The sequence below is a fragment of the Microtus oregoni genome, unplaced genomic scaffold (genome assembly GCF_018167655.1).
Source record: "Microtus oregoni isolate MIOR12 unplaced genomic scaffold, Mior012 000004F_ref0000308, whole genome shotgun sequence".
NCBI lineage: Eukaryota > Metazoa > Chordata > Mammalia > Rodentia > Cricetidae > Microtus > Microtus oregoni.
The window spans coordinates 7,505,001-7,529,798 of NW_024543063.1; the positions used below are offsets into that span (position 1 = coordinate 7,505,001).

At 50.8% G+C, this 24,798-nt stretch overlaps 1 protein-coding gene across 3 annotated transcripts in view; it reads right to left on the minus strand.

Annotated features, from left to right (window-relative positions):
• Positions 1 to 24,798, minus strand: part of Sh3bp4 (SH3 domain binding protein 4) — an 82,889-nt gene that overhangs the window by 9,599 nt on the left and 48,492 nt on the right. The window contains exons 1-3 of one of the 3 annotated variants that reach the window (XM_041649899.1): positions 15,103 to 15,127; positions 8,823 to 9,070; positions 7 to 2,360 (exon numbers count right to left, since the gene is read on the minus strand). In XM_041649899.1, coding sequence (XP_041505833.1) covers positions 7 to 2,360; positions 8,823 to 8,940 — 2,472 coding nt within the window. In that variant the 5' untranslated portion in view covers positions 8,941 to 9,070; positions 15,103 to 15,127. Of the gene's footprint in view, positions 1 to 6; positions 2,361 to 8,822; positions 9,071 to 13,388; positions 13,735 to 15,102; positions 15,128 to 24,798 lie in introns of those variants that run through there. The other 2 variants (XM_041649898.1, XM_041649897.1) reach the window with 2 other exon arrangements.

Consider the following 24,798-nt stretch of genomic DNA (forward strand, 5'->3'; position numbering starts at 1 on the left):
ACTCACCATCACTAGCTCCTTCTGGAAGGACTTCCGGTCCTTGTTGTCAGGGTTGTTACAGTCTTCCTTCAGCTTTTCCAGAACAGATGCCACCCGCTCCGCCTCGCTGTCCAGCTCTGCCCGGCAGAAGAAGGTGAGCGGCAGGTTGCCGTAGCCCAGGGCGTCGGCGAAGGCCCGCCAGCTGCTGATGTTCTCCATGAGCAGGGTCCGCACGGAAGCATAGATGTAGGTGAGGAATTTGCAGGGCCGGAGGATCTGCTCCAACAGCAGCGACGTGCTCAGCTCGGGCCCCGAGAAGAGGCTGGGCCGGACCTTGCCGACCACCAGCACGTTCTTAGTGTGCACCAAGCCCACCTTGCCCTGATAGTAGCCGATGTACCACTCCTTGGTCCACAGCTGTCCCTTGAGGCGGATGCGCTCCTCGCTGAGCAGGGCCACCGTGTCGCCCTTCTTGTACTCCAGAAGGTAGTGGCTCTTGTTCTGCCGCACCACAGTCTTCAGGAGCTTGCCAAACTTGAGACTAGACACGGGGCGGTCCTGAAACGTTGGGTACTTGGTGGTGACAACGAACGGGGACAGGATGATCTTCCCGACCTCATTCTTCTTGAGGAACCTCCTCTGCCCGGATGGCTTAACAGCACTCTTGGGGGGTGGCTGGGGAGTCTGGACACAGAACTGGGTGAGGATGGCATCCTGATCGTCCTTCACCTGTACCCTCAGCGTGAAGTCGGACAGCTCGTTGGGGTTCTGGGAGATGACGGAGTAGATCAGACGGCTGACCTTGCCTAGTTTCATCTGGAACCCTCTCACCACTTTGGCTTGCTCGTTGGCCTTGACCTCATAGTTGGTCATGTTGGAGAACATACACACTCTGAGATCTTGGGGCCTGGACAAGATGAACTGGTGCTTGCCCCACAGCTGTAGCGCTACGGGCGCGGGACCGGGAGCCTGCCGAGTAACCTCACTGACCAGCAGGGTCTTAGGGGCACAATCATGTCCAAAAATGGTCACCACTGTCTTGAAGGACGGATGGATGTGCTTGGGACCATAAAGACCCACAGTGACTCTCTTATTGATGAAATCCCACACGGTGGAAGGGTAGAGGATATTGGGGCCCTGGGCAACAATAGCAAGGTACATGCAGGGTTCCAGGTTGTCCAGCTGTACCTGGACTGTGTCCCCATAGCTGTAGCTGAGGGGAATGGGCACATAAGGCCCCTCCTTCGAGTCACTTCTCAGACACTGCAGGACCACTGTACTTTTGCTGAAGATGTCCCCTTTCACCTCGGCAGAGACTTTCATCTCCAAGATGATGAAGGTGCTCACCTCCAGGTTGCTCAGCTTCACCTCCACCACGGGGCTGATGGTGCTGGACCTGTCACTGTTGAGCTCCAGCGGAGGATCCAGCAGGGCTTTGATGGAGATCTGCTGCGTCTCCCCAGGGGCTACATGGCCCTCGGGCACATGGATGCTGATGTTGGTGTCGGGAAGCTGCACAGAACCCCCAGAACTATCCAGCTTGCACACGATATTTGTTTCCACAGCTTGGGTCTGGCCCCAACCTGGGCTTTGGCCAAGGAGGTCTAAGTCATGGCAGGATCGGGCCAGCTTCCGGTGATTCAGCCAGGCAGTTCGGAAATCTTCTCGGCTTTGAAACTGTTCTGGGGCCGGTGACTTCAAGCCCGTGAAGAAACCGGACGTTGTGGGAGCATCTGATTTGGCTTGCAGGACGGAGAGTTCCGAAAGGCTGTAGGAACGCTTGCTTCTGAAGAAGGGATTGTCCCGCTTGACCGGCTGCTCCATGTGGTGTCCATTGGTGGCCGGGAGCTCGTCAAAGATGTTGCCGGTGCTGTTGGTGGTTGCTGAGCTGGATTCGGTGAAGGAAGATGTGCCCGTATCAAAGAGCAGCAAGTCTACAGTGCTCTTGGGGTTTAGCTCATCCATGCTGGGTTGTGCATTCCCATTCAGAAATGGGTTCGTTCGGACTCCATTCCAGAAAGGGTTGTTACTGTAGGGTCTGCCAGATTCTTTCTGGTCGTCTGTCCAGCCCCCTAGCAGATCTAGCTCCTTGGCGACTTCTTCAGGGCTATCAGGGAGATTGTCAATCATGCCGCTGTCACTCAGGGTAGAATTCCGGTAGTTCAGCGGCTGCACGTAGGAGGAAGGGATGTAGCCCATCTCGGTGGTGTTGTGGGCATACCACCACTCCCCGCCAGACGTGTCCAAGACGTAGAGGTGGTCGCCCTTGGAGAACTTCAGGGTGGTGAAGTTGTTTGGGCAATAGTCTTTGATTGCAATCACTTCCTTTGCATTTCCAAAAGGCGTGGGGTTGTCTACTAGCAAGGCACTGGGGGAAGGCACTGCACAAAACAGAGAGGGAGAGAGAGAGAGCGTGAGGCCAGGCCTACAGGCACAGGAGACACTTTCAAACTGGGGACAGAGTGAGTGGATGAGCGGTCGGCCAGAACTGGATGGTGTCATGATGTAGTCACCAACCCAGCAAGGAAAGAATAGAAACCATCCTGGGGAAAGATCCATGCGAGCCCCACATGGCCCATGTAATGACTCAGGAGCACTCTGGTATCCTCCCACCTAGCTACTTTTCAATTCAACCTTCTAGCTGGGACAAAGGACACATAAGAATGTCCCTCAACCACCCTAGAAATGCAGACCACATGATACACAGTGAACATGTCCCTGTTCTCTGAACACCTCATTTTGATAAAATTTTTATCTAATTTCTGATCAGGACTGTCACTATGATGAAAGGGAGGACAAAAGTGACATGCTGGAGAAGACACTGACATTATAGGCTATGCAGTGGCCCCATGATGCTATAGGCTAGGCAGTGGCCCCATGATGCTATAGGCTAGGCAGTGGCCGAGTGATGCTATAGGCTAGGCAGTGGCCCAGTGATGCTATAGGCTAGGCAGTGGCCCAGTGATGCTATGGGCTAGGCAGTGGCCCAGTGATGCTATGGGCTAGGCAGTGGCCCAGTGGTGCTATGGGCTAGGCAGTGGCCCAGTGGTGCTATAGGCTAGGCAGTGGCCCTGTGATGCTATGGGCTAGGCAGTGGCCCAGTGGTGCTATGGGCTAGGCAGTGGCCCAGTGATGCTATGGGCTAGGCAGTGGCCCAGTGATGCTATGGGCTAGGCAGTGGCCCAGTGATGCTATGGGTTAGGCGGTGGCCGAGTGATGCTATAGGCTAGGCAGTGGCCCTGTGATGCTATAGGCTAGGCAGTGGCCCAGTGATGCTATGGGCTAGGCAGTGGCCCAGTGGTGCTATAGGCTAGGCAGTGGCCCTGTGATGCTATAGGCTAGGCAATGGCCCAGTGATGCTATGGGTTAGGCAGTGGCCCAGTGGTGCTATAGGCTAGGCAGTGGCCCTGTGATGCTATAGGCTAGGCAGTGGCCCAGTGATGCTATGGGTTAGGCGGTGGCCCAGTGATGCTATAGGCTAGGCAGTGGCCCAGTGATGCTATGGGTTAGGCGGTGGCCCAGTGATGCTATGGGTTAGGCGGTGGCTCGCTGCACGTATGGACTGGGAATGAGGAACACTCAGATTCCAGCGACAGATCATTGAGTCCTTGTTTTCTGTTGGTATGAAAGACAAAAAAGGAGGGGCAGGTTCTTGACAACCAGGACTAGTTCAGTTTCAAAGTCCAACCCACTCCTCACTCCTATTCAGGTGACAACGATTTTTGCGGGTCTTTTGGAACCATTTTAAATGACTGCTTGAAGCAAGGAACCCCCATCCCCTGATAATCGGAGGTTCGTCTAGCCATGGAGGGTGCTACTACCCAGTATCCATTTGAACACAGCCTGAAAAGCCATCACTTTGAAAACAGCTCAGGGTAAGGCCTGGTCTCTCTCCTCACACCATGCCTGTGAGTACCACAGACAACACCTGGAACAGACAAACTAAGTCATCTAAGTAGAGTGTATGCCTGGAAATATAACAACGGATGTGTTCAACTCCCATATGTGGCCTGCCCCAAGTGAGACAATTTTCAGGAGACAGGGAAAGCTCTTTCTGATGGAAGCAGACAGGGACCCTCCCCCAGGGAGCCCTCCACCATGACCTTACTTAGTCTAGAGACATCTGGTCTCTACAGCAAACAGAAAGAAACATTCTTTCCTTCTAAAATTAAACTAAATTGTGCATGCGTGCATGCGTACACACTGGTGCGCGTGCATGCATGCACACAGGCGTACACACTGGTGCGCATGGCATGCGTGTGGAGAACAGACCGTAACTTAGGACTAGGTGCTCTCTTTCAATTGTGAGATCCAGAACTTGATGTCGTGTCCTCGGGCTTAAGCAACAAGCCCTCCTAGCCACTGAACCATCTTCCCAGTTCAAATGAAACTTTGTCTAAAACTGACTGCATGCAGAAACGAGCAAAAGGGCTAAAAAATTCTCAGCTAACCCAACTTGACAGTTGCTCAATACAGGATGAAGTCTGTGGTCACTGGGTCATCATCTATCACACTGGCTGCCCAGACACCATTTCCTGCCAGGTTCATTTCTCTTTGAAAGGGGACACGACAAATCAAATTCTGTCTCCGTGGCCAAGCTTGGGGAGCAGACAAGGAAGTCACTTAGATTCACAGCCGGCAGAGGGGCACTCACCGGGCTCCCTGGGCCCTGGAAGGTGCCCTCTACTCGTTTAAAGGGACACAAAGCCCTGTTTCAGGGCCCTGCTGCTGTAGGTTCACCAGACCGACGTTGAGTTGCCTTTTGGAACCATGTAACTACGGGGTCCCCTATTTTTCCCAATGGAGAAAAGACAACCTTTTTAGGAGGCTGTGTGGTGTGGCCTGATGGTGTACAGCCTGAAGTTGGGGTTGTACATAATCTGCCAGAAAAATCCATCCATTCCCTTCTAATTTCATTTTTTCTTTACAACACTTAATACAGGGCAAGGGGAACGTTCTCCTTTACTCTCAAACTTCAGAGGAACAAAGAGACCAATATTAAATTGAAGCAAAGGTATAAAAAAAATCATCAGTGTGCAAAAAGGGGAGTCAAGGAATTCCTGGCTTTCTAAAGGGAAGAGAAAAGCGGGAGGCAGAGACTTTTGAGGAAAGGAGTGTGTGATCTTTAGGGGAAACCACCGTGTCTGTAGAACATGCCGTGCCTGGGACACGGGCTCACAGACCACTCTAGGATGAAAGCGAGGTAAATGAGGAATGAGACAGTTCACGCAAGCGTGTGGACACACATCCCTTCCTGTAGTGTGAGTTTAGCCATGGAAACGGGGGAAGAGAGAGGAGGCAATCTTCCTGGGTCTGGACTTCTAGCAGGAGGATACCTCTCCCTGCATCTGTACCCCACTCCCTGACCCCAGGTTAATCAGTGCAGAAGGTACCAGGCCCAGGGTTTGTCATTGCAGACTTGACGGGATTCAGGAACCAACACCTCAAAACACCATCCAGAATAATTTCTGCTAGAGAACACGAGGAGAGCGCATCCTCCCTGTGCCTGAGGCCAATGTGGACCGAGACGTGGGATTCACGCAACTGGGCTTCGACACACTTAGCCCAGACCCCCTGTCCCCACTACTCCTCATGCATCATCAAACCTGCCTAGAAACATTCGATCTTAGCCTCAAGTTTGGGGTCTTCACTTCCGTCAAAGGGCTCCTGTGTCACGCTAGCACACACGTCATGGTCTGTATGCACTATGGTTGTTAATCTGTCTTTGTTGAGGACGCCATGTCTGAAAGGGCGGAAATCTTCATCTCTCAGAGGTATGTAAGTACTCCAGGAGCCTGGCACACAGCAGGTGGGCAGGGAATATTTAGGAGCTGACAGTCACACATCAGCACCAGAACCACCGAATCATGGGGCTGACAAACAGGTCACAAGTCCCCTGGCCTGTGCCCTTCTGCCACCACCTCCTAACAGTGACGAACTAGATTGGTTCCTTTCTCCTGCCTGATGCCATGACAAAACAGGTGACAAAGGCACCCGAGCAAAGGAAAGGGTTCGTTTTGGCTCAGGGTCTGAGGGTGTCAAGGCGGGAGGCATGGTTAGCAGAGTGTGAGGCGGCCGGTCTGCAATCAGGAAGCAGAGAGGGATGAGTGCTGGGGCTCGGCCGGCTTCCTCGGTTTCTCTTTTTTTCTACAGTCCATGGGATGGTGCTACTCACATTTAAGGGGCGTCTCCACCCCTCAATGAACCCAGTCTGGGAACTGACTCACTAGCTAAATTTGTCTTCTACGTGAGTCTCAATTCTGTTAAAAAGCAAATGTTAACCATCACATAAATCCTGCCTCTGAAAGGATGAGGATGAATGAAGACCCTGCAGGGAGAGGCCCGCTTCCTCTCTGGAGGTGCGCTATGTGACCCTGCAGGTAACAGGAAAGGGCAGGTGAACAGGACGAGAGCATAGCCAGTCTGTGTGAAGACACACAATCACACAAAGCCTTCAGGTTGAGGAGCCCCGGCCCCGGGGAAACAACTGCCTAACGCTGGGTGGCCACGCAGAGAGACGCCACTGGTTGAGAAGGGTATGAGCCATGGGAAAGGCAGAGGGAGCTAGGCACTAGCAAGGCCTGTCTGCCCCTATTCTTCTTAACTTCTATTTAACCTCTCCCTGACACGCGGGGCAAGGCTCCTCTGGAATAGGCATCTTAATTTCCCCACCGACTCTAACCAGAGACGTGGGACAGCTAGGTGGGACTGCTGCCGTTCTGGCTGGCTCAGAGCTTTCCCTAAGCATTTGGGAGGAATTCTTCCCTTGATGTGTCAAGAAGGGATAGAGACAGGAGGGCAGATCACATTGTGCTTCTGGGGCCTCGTTCTGAATCCCAAGAATGTTTGAAGGAAAACTGGAGAAAGGAAGTGAGCCAGGCAGGGTTAGAGGTCATAGAAACCCTTCTCTCCCACGTATGTGGCCAGTCATGTCCTCTAGAAATAAAAGATAAAACCCCCAAAACCAAAAACAAATAAATAAAACACACATGAAAAATTAAATAGTGCATGCCAGCCATTAAAACCTTGTTGGAATCCCTCCAAAGTTATTTCCTGTTGTGCTCCCTTCAAATAATTAATTCTCTTACAGCAATATTTTCAAAATTAAAAAAAAAGCGCCAACGCACTAAAACATGCTTTGTACACAGTCTGAAACACATCAATACAAATTATCATTTTAAGTTTACCAGACGGAAGAATCAGGATGGTTTTACTTAAAATTCTGAGCACTCTCCTTCTAGGAGACATGAAAATATATTTCACTTTTAAAGATCTGGCTCCTTCAAGGGCCAAAAGTCTTGCATCTGTTGGGGAACCACCATGGTGCCACCAATTCCCTCTCGGGGACAAGCCTATAGAAAATCCATCTGAGCACCAGGAACAAGAGGGTACGGGGTGGAGGTTCTGCCTCACTAACTCTTCACCGAATCCCATCCTAATGGGATATGGGGCATACTGTCCAGACTGACAACCGCCTTTGTTATAATTCACAGAAAAATATTCCCTGGGTGTTGACAACTTCAGGATTCTGGATAAGACATTTTTTTACCGCCTGCCCTAAGTTTGTACACAAGCAAAGCATGAAGGAGGGTAGAAGAATCTGCAGCGGATGTTGTGACAAGGGTCGGTTTGCCCTTTGATGCACACACTAAGAAAATGAACGTGATGCTGCCGGCTGGGATAGGCCAGCATCAAGGCCCAGGGATCATCTGCAGAGACCAGACTAGGCCTCCTCCTCAGTCCTGAGTGACCTTGGATTCTCAGGTGCCCTCTCTGAACCACACTGGCTCTGCATACTGGGGCAAGCTTTCTTGCTTTCTGGACAATAGCATTTGGTTATTTTTAAACACTCAGCTCTCGTGTCTGTGTTTTGAGCACAAACCATGCAGGTTCTGCTCACCTTTTCTAGCCTTCCACCCCCAAAGCTAGAAATAAGAACACGTTGCCCACTACCCGACTGCAAAAAACAAATGTTCTGTTATTTATAGCAACACCCACTAACTCTGTTGCTAAAACACCTTCCAGCTTGTTCCCTTTCTTTCAAAGAGCACGTGCACCAGAGCTTGGGACTGCGTGCACTAGCCAGGACAGGGGAGCAGGTAGCTGATGTGAGGGCTGAAGACACGGGGGCTGTAGCTTCAGTCCAGAACCGCTTAGTCTGGAGTTTGCCAAGGGAAAAGGAACAGTTCTCAGGAATAAAGTTCTGAGTACTCAGGGGGAGAGGGAGGATAAGGAGAGTAAGATGTGCATGCGTGCGTGCGTGCGTGCGTGTGTGTGTGTGTGACATCAGCAGTGAACTGTCAATGCTATAAGAAAGAAGGCAGACCATGGTGACACAGGTGACCAGGATGCTACCAGTGCATCCCAAGGTCCAAGCGACTAGATGTGGTCCAGCAAGGAGAGAGTGGACTTTCAGGAACCAAATGACACCCTGGGATACATGCATGTGTCTGAAAGATAGATTTGCTCAATGGTCAGAGTCTGTGAGCTAGCCAGCCAGCCTTGTGCACTTGGTAAGTTCCAGGTTCAGTAAGATCCCCTGTCTCAGAAACCAAGGAGGGTAGCATCTGAGTGACGTGTGGACTCCAAGTGAACTTGCGTACATGTGCACCCCCACCCGTGTGCCCACATAATAGTAAGTGCATACGTGTGCACACAACTGTCTCCCGACACACTCAAAGCTGAGATAAATGGGTATTGCTTCAGGGAGGAACCGAGAGCACAGCAAGGGTTAGAGGGAGGGATACAAAACCAGCTGCCCGAATGCCTAAGAAGCTCCAGGGTTAGGGAGACATTAACACCCCACTGTCCCCTCAGCCAGGAGGAGTTGGCTAGGATCTTACCTTTGACATCATTAAAGCTTGTCTCTGAGAAGCCCTCGCTCAGGTCAATCAGAGTCCCCTCTGACTTGCACCGAGGGAGGCCACTGGAGTTGGCAGCCCGGATTCGCTGGGCTGCCATGCTGAAAGTCTTGGGCGGGTGAGGCGCTATGAACTCATGTCTTCTCCCCCAGTTCCAGCAGGGACAGCAGCTGCAGTCTCATACGGCAGTCACGCTGCACAGCAGGGTCAACTTGGCAGTGTGCTTCTTCCTGGAGGAGGAGAAGAAATGATTTCCTCTGAGTGAGCAGAGCATGGCTTTGAGGGGAATCCTCCAGGAGGAGGGAATCCTCTTTCTTCCAGATCATTCCAGGGAAGAGAGGAGCAATTCATTGCTCTGGCCTGGGAGCAGAGGCGGCATGCTGCCCAGACTCTGTGACCAGTGAGCATGCAGAGACACTCTTCCTAGGGCACAATGGGGTCTGTGAAATGTGTCCCAGCACCTGGCTGGCTATGCAGTCAAAGGGGACATGGGACACTGCCACTTCCAGGACTCAGGAAGAAAACAGCCTCTGTCTGCCCAGAGTTGTGGGTCCTGTTGGAGGAACAACCATGGGTTGCTTGGCACAGGCAATACTGAGCCAGTGGTTCATTCTTAAGGCCTTTCCACGGTGATTTAGGGGGCTGCTCCTTGCCTGTGCGTACCCACAATCCCCACTGGACCTCAAACAGGCATCCAGTCTGAGGGGCCATGAGGGATTTGATGTGTAGCTAATACATGTGATGTTGGGCCCTGAACTGCTATTACTATGTGTGGAGGACATTACTATGAGTGAGGTTTGCTCTGAGTGGGGGGAGAGACAGGACTTAAGCACCTGTGGCAAGATGGGGGTGTGTTTCATTGGTTTGGAGCAGACCCTAACCCAGGACTGATGGTCAAGTAATAGCAATGGCAAAGAGTTGATTTCAATGCCTGAGTTTTGCAACATCTCTAACAGAAGCCTGCCTCAGTGGGCCACCATCAGCCACTGCTGGCCCACGGCACTGAAAGGAGACAGACAAATTTTATTCCCACACAACTGGGTCCTTACAGCATGACTTGAGTTCCTCGTGGCTCAATACTCTATTTTGAAGATGACTGGAAATGAGGCCCCTGCCGCAGGTGTGAGGTTCTCACACCCACTCTCTATAACAAGGTGATACTTTGTGCTCACCACAGACAGATACTGGGGTTCAACCTGAAGGTCAGAAAAGCAAAGCAGTCAGCCACTGGTTCTTATCTCTATCTTAATCCGAAATGGTGAGCCTGCCTCCAGGAATCTCAGGAGACTGTCTGTGAGCTGTCTCCTCCCATTTTATAATTCTCTCTAGTTCTGGGATTTGAGGAATGCACTGCCCGGTTTCTATGGCAAACTAGTGTGGTTATGGGATTAGAGGTGTGTGTTACCACTGCCTGGTCTGTAAGGCTGGCCAGTGGGGCTGTTTAACTCTCTGATTTTCAGGCAAGCTTTATTTATTAAAATACAAGTGAAATATCACTATACATCCCCACTCAAAGGCCCCATGCAGTAAACGAGCAGGCTCTGCTCCCATCTCCGGCTGACAGGGTGACCGGTACACAATCTGAATCCTATGAATCCTATTCAGCCCTGGTGTTTGTGTCTGTCTCCTGCGGTTAAAACCCCATAAAGTAGACTTGGTTGGTTATTTTTTTTTTTTGACTATACATGATGCTTCACATGGAATGATGGGGAACAGAAGGCAAGGGCTCAGGGAACGCCACTTACCAGCACCAAGCATCCAGGGACCAGTGGCCAGAACTCCAAGAAAGGCTTCCGGGTTCCCACCCACCTTAAGACTCCAGAAGATGACTGCTTCCTAGCTCTCTGAGCCAAAGACTCAGTGTCATTTATGGACACTGGGAAAAAAAATCAGAGGCTTGGGGTGGGGGCTGTCACTTCAGGCATGGGTTGGAGCCCATATATAACCTGAGCTTGCCGGAGAGACTTTCCAACTGCACAGTGCCAAGGGTCCCCTAAGGGTGGGGCGCCTAAACAGAGGCAGTTGACCATACAACCAATGTGGCAGGGAAGGTGAGGTCAGGGGTTGTCTGCTGGCTGTGACAGCTGCTAGCAGACTTGGTTTGTCTCGTAGATACCGGTGCAGACAGAGATGCTCTGAGGACCCCATACAAAAGACAGGTAACACATTGGCTCTTAATCTGCTCTAGGGACACAGGCATTTAGTACTCGTGCCGGCTTTCCTCATGTCTAACATGTCTCTTCCAACGACGGAAATGACTCGGCCACTTCTGCCATCCCTCCTCCCTTACTCCTTTTAAGAAGGGGTCTTATGGACTGCCCCACTCCTAGCCACAAGTGATGTGGGAGTGTCATATATCAATCTGTTGATTTCATTGGTTAAGCAATAAAGAAACTGCTTGGCCCTGATAGGTTAAAACATAGGTGGGAGGAGTAAACAGAACAGAATGCTGGGAGGAAGAGGAAGTGAGCTCAGAGACGCCATGCTCCCCTTTCCTGGGCAGACGCACGTGATGAAGCAAGCCGCCCGGTTAGACATGCTGAATCTTTCCCGGTAAGACCGGTGCTCACAGATTATTAGAGATGGGTTGATCGGGATATCAGAATTAGCCAGTAAGGGCTAGAGCTAAAGGGCCAATTTGAATTGAATACAAAATGAATACAATTTGTGTGTTGTTATTTCGGGGCATAAGCTAGCCAGGCGGCTGGGGTGCTGGCCGCTCCTATTACTACACACAAGAACCGATTTTATCGAGGGTTAAAGAACCGAAGCCCAGACAGAAAAAAGGGGCACAGCGCTGAGCTCTGAGGCGACCTCTTGGTTTCAGAAAGCTATGGGCAGTACCTTATCTGGGCTCCCACACAAACCGTCTGGGATGAGATGGGCCATAGGAGCTGGAGCTCAGTACAGCCCTGCTCAAAAGTACCTGGAGCCTGGAACTGGATCAAGGGGAGGTCCTGGAGTGCCCAGTCAAGAACAGCACGCAAAGCGGGTGGGGACCAGGGCTGGATGGGTCAATTACGTCTTTCCCTTGGGTCTTTCGGGGTTTGAATGAGAAATGTCTCCTAAAGGCTTCAGTATTTTAATGCCTGGCCCCCAGTTGGCAGCCCTGTTTGTGGGGGGCCGTAGGTGATGCAGGAAGTACATCACCAAGGGTGGGTTTGAGGATTAAAAGGCTCATGGTACTTCCAGTTCATTCTCTGCGTTTGTGCTTGTGGTTCAACATGGGAGCTCTCAGCTTTCCTGCGCCTGCTACTGCGTCTGATGCTTGCTTGCTGTCATGCCTCCCTGCCATGATGAACTCTTAGCCCCCTGGAGTCGTAAGTCGAAATACATCATTTCTCCCATATGCTGTTTTTGGTTGTGGTGTTTAATCACTGCCACCGAAAAGAGACTGACACTCCTGGCCGGGAACTGTCAAGCGATGTAGCTGAGAAAAACACTGTTTCCTTTGGGAATGGTTATGTGGGTTTAGGAAAGCTGGATGCTGCTGGCCAGGTGCAGGAGCAGAGGACAGTATTGAGGGATCGGCTGGATGGCCTTGCCGCTCCCAAAATCTTGAGCAGAGGAACAACTTACACAGAGGTACCGGGATATTTTTGAGTGGGCATCTTTATCGGAGTGAACCAGGGGTGGACACCAGGGCATTGTATCTACAAGGCCGAGGCTCTGGAGGTTCCCCACAATCACCACGAAGGACACAGAGGTCAGTGGAAAACACAAGCGATCGATACAGAAAAGTGGTCTGGGACTCTCTCATGACCATCAGATCCAGGCCTCAGGAGTGGGCACAGTGTTCTAAGAAGACGAATCATGGTTGTCTCTAACGGAGGGGACACACTAGTGCCCTGAGCCCAGGAGAGAGACAAAAGGGACGGCCGCAGTTACACAGAGACCAGCACGATATAGAAAACAATGACACCCTCAGAGGCGACATTCAAGAGACAGGTAAGTCACCATCTATGGGTGCCCCATCAGATGGAGAAGCCAAGCTCAGAAGTGTGAACACCGGTACTCAGACATGCCTTGTATTCAAACTGGGCACCAGTGGGCTCACTCACACACAGCCCCCACCCTTTCCACAGAGCAGGGGACCTTTGTGCTATGGTAAAAAAAAAAATCCTAAGAAGGTCAGTTTTTCCCCCTCCAGTGATAGCCCATCCTTGAATCAGATCCTGGCATTGTCAATACCACACTGAGTGGTCCTTTGAGGACATTTTCTTCGAGCTAAGCGAGAGGGCAGTTGGCCCCTCTGGACTTGCCTGGACGGGTTTCTCCTCCTTCCTCGAGGGACAGTCCAGGCAGGTGGAATGTGAAGCCCTTCTTTTTACCAACTCTATGGCTCTGTGCCAGGCACATGGAGAGAATGGTAGCTGCAAGCGCCCAGAGTTACCCTGCACCCTGTACCCATTGCCCAGAAGATGGGTCCTTGCTCCCATCGCTACGGGTGAATGCACTCATTTCCCCCTACCTGGGCTTCTCACTGTCCTGGCCTGACCCTCCTCGTGCTGACAAGGCATGAGTACCCACCCTCCGTCTCTCACTCACCTTGCAGAAGCAACAGCTCTCAGGAGTCCTTGTGACAGCCTCAAGGCTGGCCACTGTTTCCTTAGCCTTACATCCAGTGCTGTGGGCTTTACCGATTCTTCACCATCTGTCCTTGAGGGCGTCTCGTTTTCTCTAAAGTCACGCCATCTCATTCCCTCCAACCTCTGGGAGTTATTTCTGGTCTCGAAGGAGGCCAAGTCAGCTTTCCCAGCCCGGCATGCTAAACCCTCTTGGGTTTGTCTCACCTTCACCGCCAGGCTTGTGGCCTGCCTCCTTCTACTGCACACCCATCCCGACTACATTGGGACCTGCTGTTTCTCAGGCCTGCCTAGAAGTTGCTCTTTCATTTTTCATTCCAGGACCAAATGAAAACCATGACGGCTTATCTGGGCTTTCGAGAAGCCAGGCTTCTCTGTATGCCCTCCCTCTTGGCTCCACCCACTTCCCCAGGAATCTGCAATTTCTAGGTGACTCATGGGTACTAGCTCTCATCAGATCAACCCAGTTAACCAATGTCCTCAGGCCTCTCCTCCTGCCCCCAGCTATTACCATTTTCAAACTGTTTATTTACACTCTGGGCCCTTCAAGGCTCAGGTGGACGTGGCTAGGCTCCCATTCAACACCCTATCTTGGGTACAGGACCACATAGGTGTCTAGGGTTTCCTGGGTCTAAATTCAACCCAAAGGTGGCCTCACACCTTCCCCAGCTCTTACCTCCCACTGGCAGCTACACCCGACCAGCTAAACAGTCAGAGGACCCCCCATATCCCTCAATGACACACACACACACACACACACACACACACACACACACACCCCTGCATTGTCAGGGAGTAACCTCCACCTGATCTGTCTCAGCACGGGCACACCACCTCGGCTCAGCTCAATTACAGAAATTGGCTCCTTCCCGCCAGGCTGCCTGCATCCTGTAGCCCACACCTCAACCAGCAGTGGGAGGCTCTCCGCCCTCCCTTCTGTGTTCTCAGGAGTGCTGACACCACCTCCAGGCACCACACTACCTGCCCTGCTCCCACCTGCCTCCACGGTCTCGCTCAAGTTCCCTTCCCACAACAGGATCCAGCATGCCAGCGTGTGCTGTTTGGAGGCCTGGAAGGTTCTCCCCAGGCATCCACTAGCTTATCCCCCATCCATTCAACCATCTATCTATCCATCTGTCCATCCATTCATCCACCTGTCTGTCTGTCCATTCATCCACCCACCCACCCAGGTATAACGCCTGATCCACAGCAAGAGGAATGACTTCACCCCACACTTCTCCTGTCCTTTTCTCATCACCACTAAAGTCCCAGTCTCCCTTAGCAAGGTGCCCATGGAACACAGACTTACTTGGTCTCTTTCTGTTCCTGCCGTAGGGAATTCCCAAGAGGATGGGGCAGAGGTATGTGGTGGGTATCCCGAATGACCTTTATAGAGCCAAGAGGCTGACAATGCAGGGGTGTGTGTGTGTGTGTCATTGAGGGATATGGGGGGTCCTCTGACTGTTTAGCTGGTCCTGTGTGATTTGATGACACACAGCATGTTGAACTTGGGGTGACTTTCCCCCTAAACACTGACAGCCTGGCTGGGTGGGCACCTCGGAAAGTAGTCAGACAACCAGGCTAAGCGAAAAAGACACCTGCATTTCTCCAAAGAAAGATGCCTCCATTTCTCAGGCTCCTGGCATCCTTCTCCAGGGCAGCCAATGGCTGCTTACCCTCTAGGTCAGTCTCAGGACACCGGGAAGGGTAGGCAATGACTCCACCCCAACCTTCCAGGCACTGCTTGGGTAAGGAGGCACCCTCTGTGAGGCTCACTCCTAACTACTGAGGTTTTCTTTCCTGTGTGCCAAGGCTGACTTGTTTAGAGACAAGACCCCAGGAGCTGGGAGGTTGGCACGTACTCTGCACAGACAGAACCGCTGACAGATCCTGCTGGCAGCCTCGGGCGCTCCGTGCCCTTCCTGCTGCTGCCAGCTTGCTTCCCTGCACCTCCCAGTCACGGGATTTGCATGTGGTGCTCTTTCTGCCAACACCCTGGCTCCAGGAACAATGAAACAACCCAATCCAGAAAAGGCACCAAGATGGGGAGTGTCCTGAACTCACAGGACTGTGTGTGACTTGGGCAGAAACCAGGAGTAGCGGGCGGGGAGCCAGCCAAGGCGGGAGGAAACCAGGGCATGAATGTTAGGCACCTCCCTCACAGATTCCGGTTGGATTAAGGTGACCCACCTTTGACAACCACCTGCAGTCTGTGGAGTACTGGGCTGATTTCATCAGACTTTTCCCAGGTTTGAGTTTTGGTTTGTCCCTGTGACTTCCATCTTCTGGTTCCCCAAGAAATAGTTGTACTGGGAAGTCACTTGGTTTCCTAGGAGTCACCCTGAGACTAAAAGACTACCATTGCCTTAGTACCCTAGTATCTGGTCTTACAAGGAAGGCAAAGCCATGGGAATTTGCCTCCAAGCCTCGACCAGACTGGTGTAGGCACTGTCCCAAGTGGAGACAGCACAGCTCCAAGAAAGTGCTTCCTAGAGAAGCAGGTGAGGAGAACATGCTCCAAAGTTTCCTCCTGAGGGGCTCAACTCTGCCCGGGAGTATGGAAACCCTGCCCACAGCTTGGCAGACAGGCGTCTGTTCCCACTTGCCACCTGTAGATAAAGCAAAGTGTTGCCCTGTGGCTTCCAGAGGGGGGATCTGAGGACCCGACTCCTGTGCCAGCGCCTGTGTGTTGTGTTTCAGGCATACGAGAGTCAGCATGGTAGGCAGTAGCGCTCTGCAGCTACAGGAAGATTGTGCTCCGCCACGGAGGGAGCGGGGACAGAACGAAAGAGCAAGGCACGTGTGCCTAGCTGGTTCTGTCTCACGATCTAAAGAAGGGACGTCCTTCTCGTGGCCATGACATAAAGTCACCATAGCAGACCACTCAGCATCAGCTTCTAGAAAAAAAAAAGGGTCCTAAGACACAGAGGAGAAGAACTGTGTCCCTTGGGAGCAGGGCAGTAACTTGCCCACACTCAAGGACTGCAGTTGGCTGTTTTTACTCTTTTTCTCTTACTCTTTTGGCTCGTTGGGGGGCCCACCACCCATCTCTCAAAAAAATACATGGAGGCTCATTCTTACCTACAAATGCCTGTTTAATTTAAATAATTCCATCTACCTTTGCCTCTGGGCTTCTACCTTTCTCTATTCTTTAATTTCTTTCTTTCTTCCTTGGTTGCTGGTTGTATAGCTGGCCCATGGAGTCCTCCTTTTCTTTCCAGAGTTCTCCTTCTATTTATTCTCTCTGCCTGCTAGCCCCCCCTATCCTTTCTCCTGCCTCGCTATTGGCCATTCAGCTCTTTATTAGACCCTCGGGTCTTTTAGACAGGCAAAGCAACACAGCTTCACAGAGTTAAACAAATGCAACATGAAAGAATGCAGCATACCTTTGTACTATTAAAACAAATGTTCCACAGCATAAACAAACGCAACACACCTTAAAACACTATTCCACAACGAAGGACCAATGCTGAAGGATTCACCAGAGACTTGAAGGGGAGCCCATGGGCCAGTGACAGTTGGGAAGCCTGGCTCACTTGCAGCGATGGAGACCAAACAGGCAAGAATGAGCTGGATCAGTGACAAAAATACAGAAAATTGAGTCGGGAGCATAGGATTGTGGTGGGGATCAAGAGTGCCACGCTGATTGTGCCACAGTGGACAAAGCACCCCCTTATGCCCCACGCTGCTGAAAACCTCAGAGTTTGGAGGCCAGCCAATAAGAGCGTGGCAATGCCTGTCGCCTAGAACCTCAGAGTCACTCATCAGAACCAAGTCTGTGGTCTGTTCCGCTGTGCCATGCGGGTGAGCAAGCCAGCGTGTGGTGTAGCTACCAGCAGATGGGGGATGAGGAGGGTCTTGTGACCGGCCCAGACTGCATACACTTCCAAGTTCTGGTCTCCATTCAGTGGCCAGGAAGAAAAGGCACAATTATCTCTGAAGTGTGGTTACAGCATTGAGGGATGTTCATTCATCTAACTTGAGTTCAGACTCCATCTGACATGTTACTCAAGTCTGCAAGCCAGTAGGATGCATGATTTCCAACACTAGTCACAGACTTCCATATTGGAAAACAAGCAAAAAGCCAACCAAACAACCAAAATAGCTAGATGAAGCGACTTGTGCTTACAATCCAAGACATTGGGAGGCTGAGGCAGAATTCCAAGTTCAAGGCTGACCACAGCTACATAGTGAGACCCTGTCTCAAAAAACAAAAATCAGACCATCACATATGTGTAATTTAATAGCACTTCTTAAATACATCAGTCCACTTGGGTTAAGGCTCAGTGGTTAAGAGGGCTCGCTGCTCTTGCAGAGGGCCCAGGTTTGGTTCACAGCATCTCAGCTGGATGGCCTATAAGAACCTGTAATGCCAGCTTCCGCCTGTAACACCTTCTTGAGGCCTCAGGAGAATTACACATGTGGCATTCTCTCACAGACCACACACATGAACATAAATAAAAATGTTAAAATTCTTAAAAAAAAAAAAAAAACAACAAACCCTCCCCCCACCGACAGCTGGCTTTGTTCTAAGTATGCTTTCTAAGTCTACCCAGGCAGATTAAAAACATCTTTTCTACTATCCCCTCCTTACGGGATTCTCAGGATGGTCTTAGGTAGTACCCTGAGAAGCTCAGGGATGACCAGTCTGCCCACCTCACAAGTGAGGGAGCCCAGGCTTGGCCATATTGGAAAGGATGTCTCTGAAGCTAACGGGGAGGCAGCGACCTTACGCAGTCCTGAATCTCCTGCGTGTCCCCAAGGGCAGTCCACATGCGCCATGTTCGAGACTCAAGTTCAGGACACACATTTAATTCCAGGGGCACAAAGCAGAAGTCACCACACCCCAAGGAGATCCATGGCAGTCCACAACAGTTGTCTCTGCAAAAAGCCAGGGTAGAGGGCAGAGTTGTGCCCTCCAAATGGAGCATGAGAAAAAAAACCAACATGCACTACACTGCCTGATGCTAAACTGCACGCACACGGAGGTGCTGCTCAGGCACGGTGAGGACAGGACGCCCTAGGGCTCCCTCCTTAGCCTCAGTTATTACTAAACTAGTGTCTGCCTCCGGCCAGAAGGACTCCGCCAACATGTCACCTACCAGCTTTACTAAGTGGCTAACATTGAGTTAGGTCTGTGTGATACATGCCTGTATTCACAGCATCAGGGAGGCTGAGGCAGGAGAATCACCTCACATGCAGAGGTCAGCCTGGGATACAGTGAGACCCTGGCTCAGAAAGAAAGAAAAAGAAGGACCGTTTAGCGTAGGGAGCAAGTGATACGATTCCTGGGATGGAAGCAGATTTTTCCCCCTGGGGAACAAGTGCCCATGAATCAATCCCTGACCAGCTAGAGCAATGAACCAATTAGAAACCGGGGCTTTGCAAAGGCTTATTTGGGAAAACGGAGAAACGCAGAGCTCTTGTCCCCCCAGCATTCTATGGCTCCTCAATCTATTTGCCCTCAGGAAATTAAGGATAGAGCTAAAGTGTTCCAGATGCTGTGGAAATGGGAGTCCTTAAGCACCCAGCATGAGTGGGGGAAGGGGGAGGGGAGGGGACAGCGTATCTCTTTAAGAGTACCATTAATATGCAGCTCCTTAGAATTGATCAAAGAACTAAAAATCAATACAATGTAACACGGAAATAACCAGTAAATTTAATGGTAAGATCCTAATCTACTTCATTTTCAGAGGTGTACATCTGGCAGAAAAGGGAAATGTTGACCTTTGGTACAAGGGACATTCTCCTTTAATAATGTTAAATGTCTTTGTTTTCTTATTTTTGATTGTTTAAAGATGTATTTTATTAAGTCCCATTCCCGGTCCCTATCTCCAGCCTAGGCTTCTACAGGTCCTCTGGAACTTGGCAAAGCCACTTTCCCAGCACGGAGGCAGGTTGTCTGACTAGTGAGTGGGTTCTGAACACTTCAAACTCTCTCATGACACCTGTGAAGGGAACGGACCCCAGAGGGTGGGGGGTGGGGGGGTGGAACCCGAGGTACCCAGTTCTGGCACTGTGACCCAGGGTGGGTCAGTATGACGTTTTGTTTACACTCCCTGTTGCTTGCAACTCCACTACTTAGATGATGGGGCTCCCTGAGTAAAGAGGGCAACGTTAAGGCCCAGACTGACAAGGTCTCAGAAGTGAGCCAGGCTGACCAAGCCAACAGCCTCATCTTCAGGTCTGCAGGGGCCTGACTCCCATGGCCTGAAGCCTTATACCCGCTTCCAATTCTTGAAGTGACCCTGATACCTAATTTTACTGCATTTTGAATTATTTTTTTTTTCCTGCGCGCGTGTGTGTAGGGGTGCAGGATCTCATTCTGTAGTCCAGGCTATCCTTAAACACACAGTAGTTCTCCCGCCTCTACTTCCCAATTGCTGGGATGACAGTTGTGTGCCGCCACACCCGGTTTTTAAATTATTTTCTCAGGACAGTTTCCTAGATGAGAAAAATGAAGACTTACCAAATGCTTTGCTGGAAGGTTCTAGACATTTAAAACCTCTCAGCAGCAGCGGGAGTTCATTTCCCACCCTTCTGCAGCATTGAAGAAAGGCTCTAACCTACCAAGTAGGATCAGAATATCCAAGCTTGAGTCACTTTCCTTCACCACCACCCAGAACTCAGATCATGACCTGTGGTAGTGGCATTTGGTGACACTGTAGCATCAGGTTTCTGTCTGAACGGTGACAAGATGGCTTTGTGGTATGTGTCTCAGAACACACCATCATGTGCCTTTCTTCCTTCCTTCCAAAGATTTATTTATATGTGTTTACCTGCATGTATTGTATGTATGTATGTATGTATGTATGTATGTATGTATGTATATACACACCATGTAGTACCTGAGGAGTCCAGAAGAGGGTGTCAGATTCCCAAATGATGCTAAATTGCCACTGGGCCCTGGGAACTGAACCCAGGTCCTCTGCGAGAGCAGCCAGTGCTCTTAGCCTGTGAGCTGTCTCTCTGGCCCATTTACCTCCCTACTGCTTGAGCTTCACCCACTGGCTGGCTTGAAGTCTGAATTATGCAAACGTATCAATCTGTCCTGCCTGGCTTTCCCTGGATGCACAGCACGGCCCCTCTTAATGGAAAATTTGATGAGCACTTCCATCTATTTCCTTTTACTTAAAAAATTGGTTTGTGTACTGACATTAATGTACAAAGAATTTATTTTGCTTCTCGGCGAGGAATGTCACAAAATTAATTAGCAAAGAACTGAGTAATTACTTCTACATGGTGTTCCTGAACAACATGTCCCTTACTGACTAATTCAATGTCACTGTCACACGCTTTAATGCATGCAGACATGAGGGTCTGCACTGGAGCAGACTGCCAGTTTTTGTGATAATATCCTCTTATGGAATTGTGACAGAATTTCCAAGGGCCACCCTCCTGTAAAAATCATATGTACGTTTCTTTTTATTTTAACCGATTTTTCCTTGACAAACTTTAGAATAATTTAATAAATTATTAAATGTACCAAATGTACCCTTGGCTGAGAGTGCTCAAGGATCTGAAAATCAAGGCCAGTCTTGCCTAAACAGCAGGTCTGGGGTCAGCCTGGACTACATGAGACCTGTCTCAGAGAGCCAGCTCACTTTCTGTCCAGAACACATCTCAGGAACAGTTTAAACTGTATTTTGAAGTGTTTACTCCCACTGAGCACAGTTTTTTCTCCTATATTTTCAGGGCAGTATTTCTGGAAAGCCAGTGGCTTCTGTGTCTACACACTACAAATTCAATAACTGAAGCCCTGCCTTAGAGAAACCGATGAACGGTAACAATGTGCACAAACCTGTCTTGGTACCTGGCCTGCCAGTCTGTCCTGCATGGCCATCCTTCCTTGACATCCTCATCCATGGCAAATCAGCCTCCCCACTGGCACACAGATTCACCCTAGCTGGCTTTCTCCTAGTCTAGTCAATAACTGATTTAAAGTATTACATTTGAAGCTGTAATGTAAGGAAGTGTTAACTTGGGCAAGTTTGATACCAGCCTGGACAACACAGTGAGTTCTAATCACCCTGTCTCAAAACCCAAACCAAACAGACAAAATAGATGCATGTACAGCTATCATGGTGTGCGTTTCTAAGCAGGAATTGCAAGACGCCATTCTTTCTTTTAAAAATTCTACTCTTGGGGGCTGCAGAAATGACATAGAGGTGAAGAATGCTTACTGCTCTTCCAGAGGACATGGGTGTGGGCCCCAGCACCCACAGGGCAGATCACAATCATCTGTGACTCTAGTTTTAAAGGATGTGTTGCCCACTCTGGCCTCCATGAACACCACACACACACACGGTGTACATATACACACACAATCACATACTTACATATTAAAACTATGGCAAAACCCAAAACCTTGAAACTCCTCTTAGGCTAGGGAAATGTCTCGGTGTACAACCTAAGGTTGATCCTGGGTGAAGGACAGGACCAACTCCTGCGCCATGTCTTCTGACCCCCACGAGTAGTGTATTGCTGAGCACCCTATGACTGGAGGTGGAAGCAGGGCCGACCTTTTAAACAATAAATCTTTAGAATCGGCTGGGCAGTGGTGGTGCATGCCTTTGTGCTTGGGAGGCAGAGGCAGGGGCATCTCTGTGAGTTCAAGGCCAGCCTCAACAGAGAGAGTTCCAAGACAGTCAGGACTGTTTTACAAAGAAACCCTGTCTCAGGGGGAAAAAAGGAAGGAAGGAAGGAAGGAAGGAAGGAGGGAGGGAGGGAGGGAGGGAGGGAGGGAAGGAAGGAAGGAAGAAAGAAAGAACAAAAACTTTGGAATCAGTGCAGCCCCTTCCTCCCTCCCTTCCTCCCTAAAGAGAGGGAATACAGCCCGGGACTCAGACCTCAGACGGCTCACCCAGAACACACCCGGAATGGAGGATGTGATTCCTGGCACACTTAGGGGACCGACCTCTTCCTGAAGAGGTGGCAATGGTAGGACTGGGAGTGGAGACAGCAAGTTCTGCCCTGCCTGCCAGCTGCGCCACGTGCTCCAACAATTCCCCAGCTTTCCTCCCTGTCTGGGGTCTCAGATACAGCCCTGGCCAGGCTGGACCCTTCATCTTCCTGTGTTTCTATGGGTCCCTGGGACTCTACCTGGGCTCATTGCGGGGACCAGTTATCTGCTCAGTCAGCCCAGGAACTCACTTCCAAACCACTCTCCTGTGAGCACAGGGGCACCTTGCTATGCTTTTAATGAACTCTTGCCTCTCTAAAGGAGACCGCTATCCCTTTCCCACCCCAGCCCAAAACCCAGTGCTCTCCTTAGTGCGGTTTGTCTTATTTCTGCCAGGGAACTATGAACTGAACTGGCAGTTCCCTCTGGCAGGCAAGCTCTGCCCCACACAACCTCACCTGCCTCTGTTTCTCTGTTTGAACCTCAATTCAATGTCTCTCTAGGAAGATCCCTCGCCAAGGCAGCAGCCTTCACTCTACATTGGAATTTTCTTTCTAGCTCCTGTCTTTCTTTCAAGCACCTTCTTCAGGTCTGGCCTGTTTCCTTGCTTCCTCAGAGTGCTTGGAGAAAACCCTGTTCCTGAAGCCTCTGCCCACCAGACAGTGCTGACAGGTACTCAAGAGAAGAAGCTAAAGAAGGTGAGGGCGGGGAGCGGCACAGTCCCGCACCCTCCCAGGTTCCCCGACCTGAACTCTACCCCCCAACCTGGGAACTCCACTGCCTCAGCAGCCCCGCGGTACTGTGGCAGAGACTTAAAAGGTACCTGAGACACTCCCATTAAAAGCGTGGCTCACAAACCTCAATATCTTTTCCTTGCCAAGACTAAGAGCGGCTGGAGGAGGAAAATCCTGCCAGCAAGAGCAACAGGCTCAGGAAGTGTACCCACCAGGCAAGAGAAGAACCGTGGGAGGTTATAGCTTATCCACAAAATCGGGAGGGCCTGGAACTGTATGCTGTCAACTCCGCATTCCCCTCCCTCACTCGGTGTCCATGAAAGCCCCCATGGATTCTTGCAGAACACAGTCATCCTTTATCCACTCCCATGCCTACCCAAAGCACCTACACAACTTGATGCAAATGGCCCCGGGGCCCATGAGCCTGAGTTCTCTCTCCCACTTTCCCACACAAGACAAGCTAAGAATTTAGATTTCGGCTATCTTAATAGTCTCAGATGGTCTGTCTTTCCTTCTTGTGTATGGGATAGAAAGAAATTGGTTTACCCAAAGGAAGACAGGAAAGACCACAGAGGTGGGATGCAGGTGATTCAAGTATTTGTCATTTTCTCTGTGTCCCCCAAATCTATGGCCCTGTATGTGCCCCTCCCCAGAATCCCAAGGGCTTTTGGTGGTCATGCTGAAGTGGAAATGGCTGATGGGGGGGGGGGGCTGGGGACAGGCTAGCCTTGGCCCCATGCTGTCTGCAGCACACCTGAAGCCTTGGGTGAGAACAAGCTGCTCCCACTCTAAGCACGAAAACTGTCTTATCCTCATGGGACACCCTTGCCTTCTAAGACACAAAGCAACACACAGGGCACATCTTATTTCTGATTCTCAAACATGCCACGTATGTACACTCTTCCTTCCCTGCGTCCTCCCAGCACTGCAACCTCTAGGGTCCAGGCTGCCCTGCCTTGAAACTACCCACACGTTTGGGGATTCGGTGCCAGGGGCTATTCTCAGCATCCCAGGAGACCTGGGATCATCTTTCCTCACCACCTTCTGGGTGCCACAACTGTCTCCCCTCACCTCTTGCGATGACACCAATGTCGCAAAAGTAAACTCCATGCCTGACAAGTATCCTCCATATGACTATGACTGATGCGTGCCAGTGTGAGAAGTCCTGCATCTCCCACAGCCCTGAGCTGTGCCTAAATGACACAGTAAGGTGCCCTGGGCACAGCCTCTCCTTGCAGCGCCATTCAGGAGGGCTGCTTTGGCCCAGGGACTCAAAGAGGCTCATGGGAAGTTCCACAGCTTAAGATGAACTTCAAACCATCCTTGCATCCCCAAGTACCCAGAAGAGGACCCCAGGATGTATCATTTACTATGTACTCTGGCCAAGTCCATGCCAGAGAGACAGGCAGACCCCAGTGCCCCATGGTCTTATATGAACCATGTGTGGAACCAGAGAAGACAGGGTACAATGCCTGAAAACACAGCCTGGTGTTAAGCTTGGGCCAGGACAGTGAATCTCTGTAGAAGGCAGAGGCTGTGCTATGTATAACAAAGCTTATGGATGGGCCTTCTGCTTTCTTCCACAACCGGGTGCTGCAGACTGCTTTAGAGGGTACCCCCCAGGTGCTAGACTGCTTTAGAGGGTACCCCCAGTGCTGCAGACTGCTTTACAGAGTACCCCAGGTGCTAGACTGCTTTACAGGGTACCCCAGGTGCTGTAGACAGCTTTACAGGGT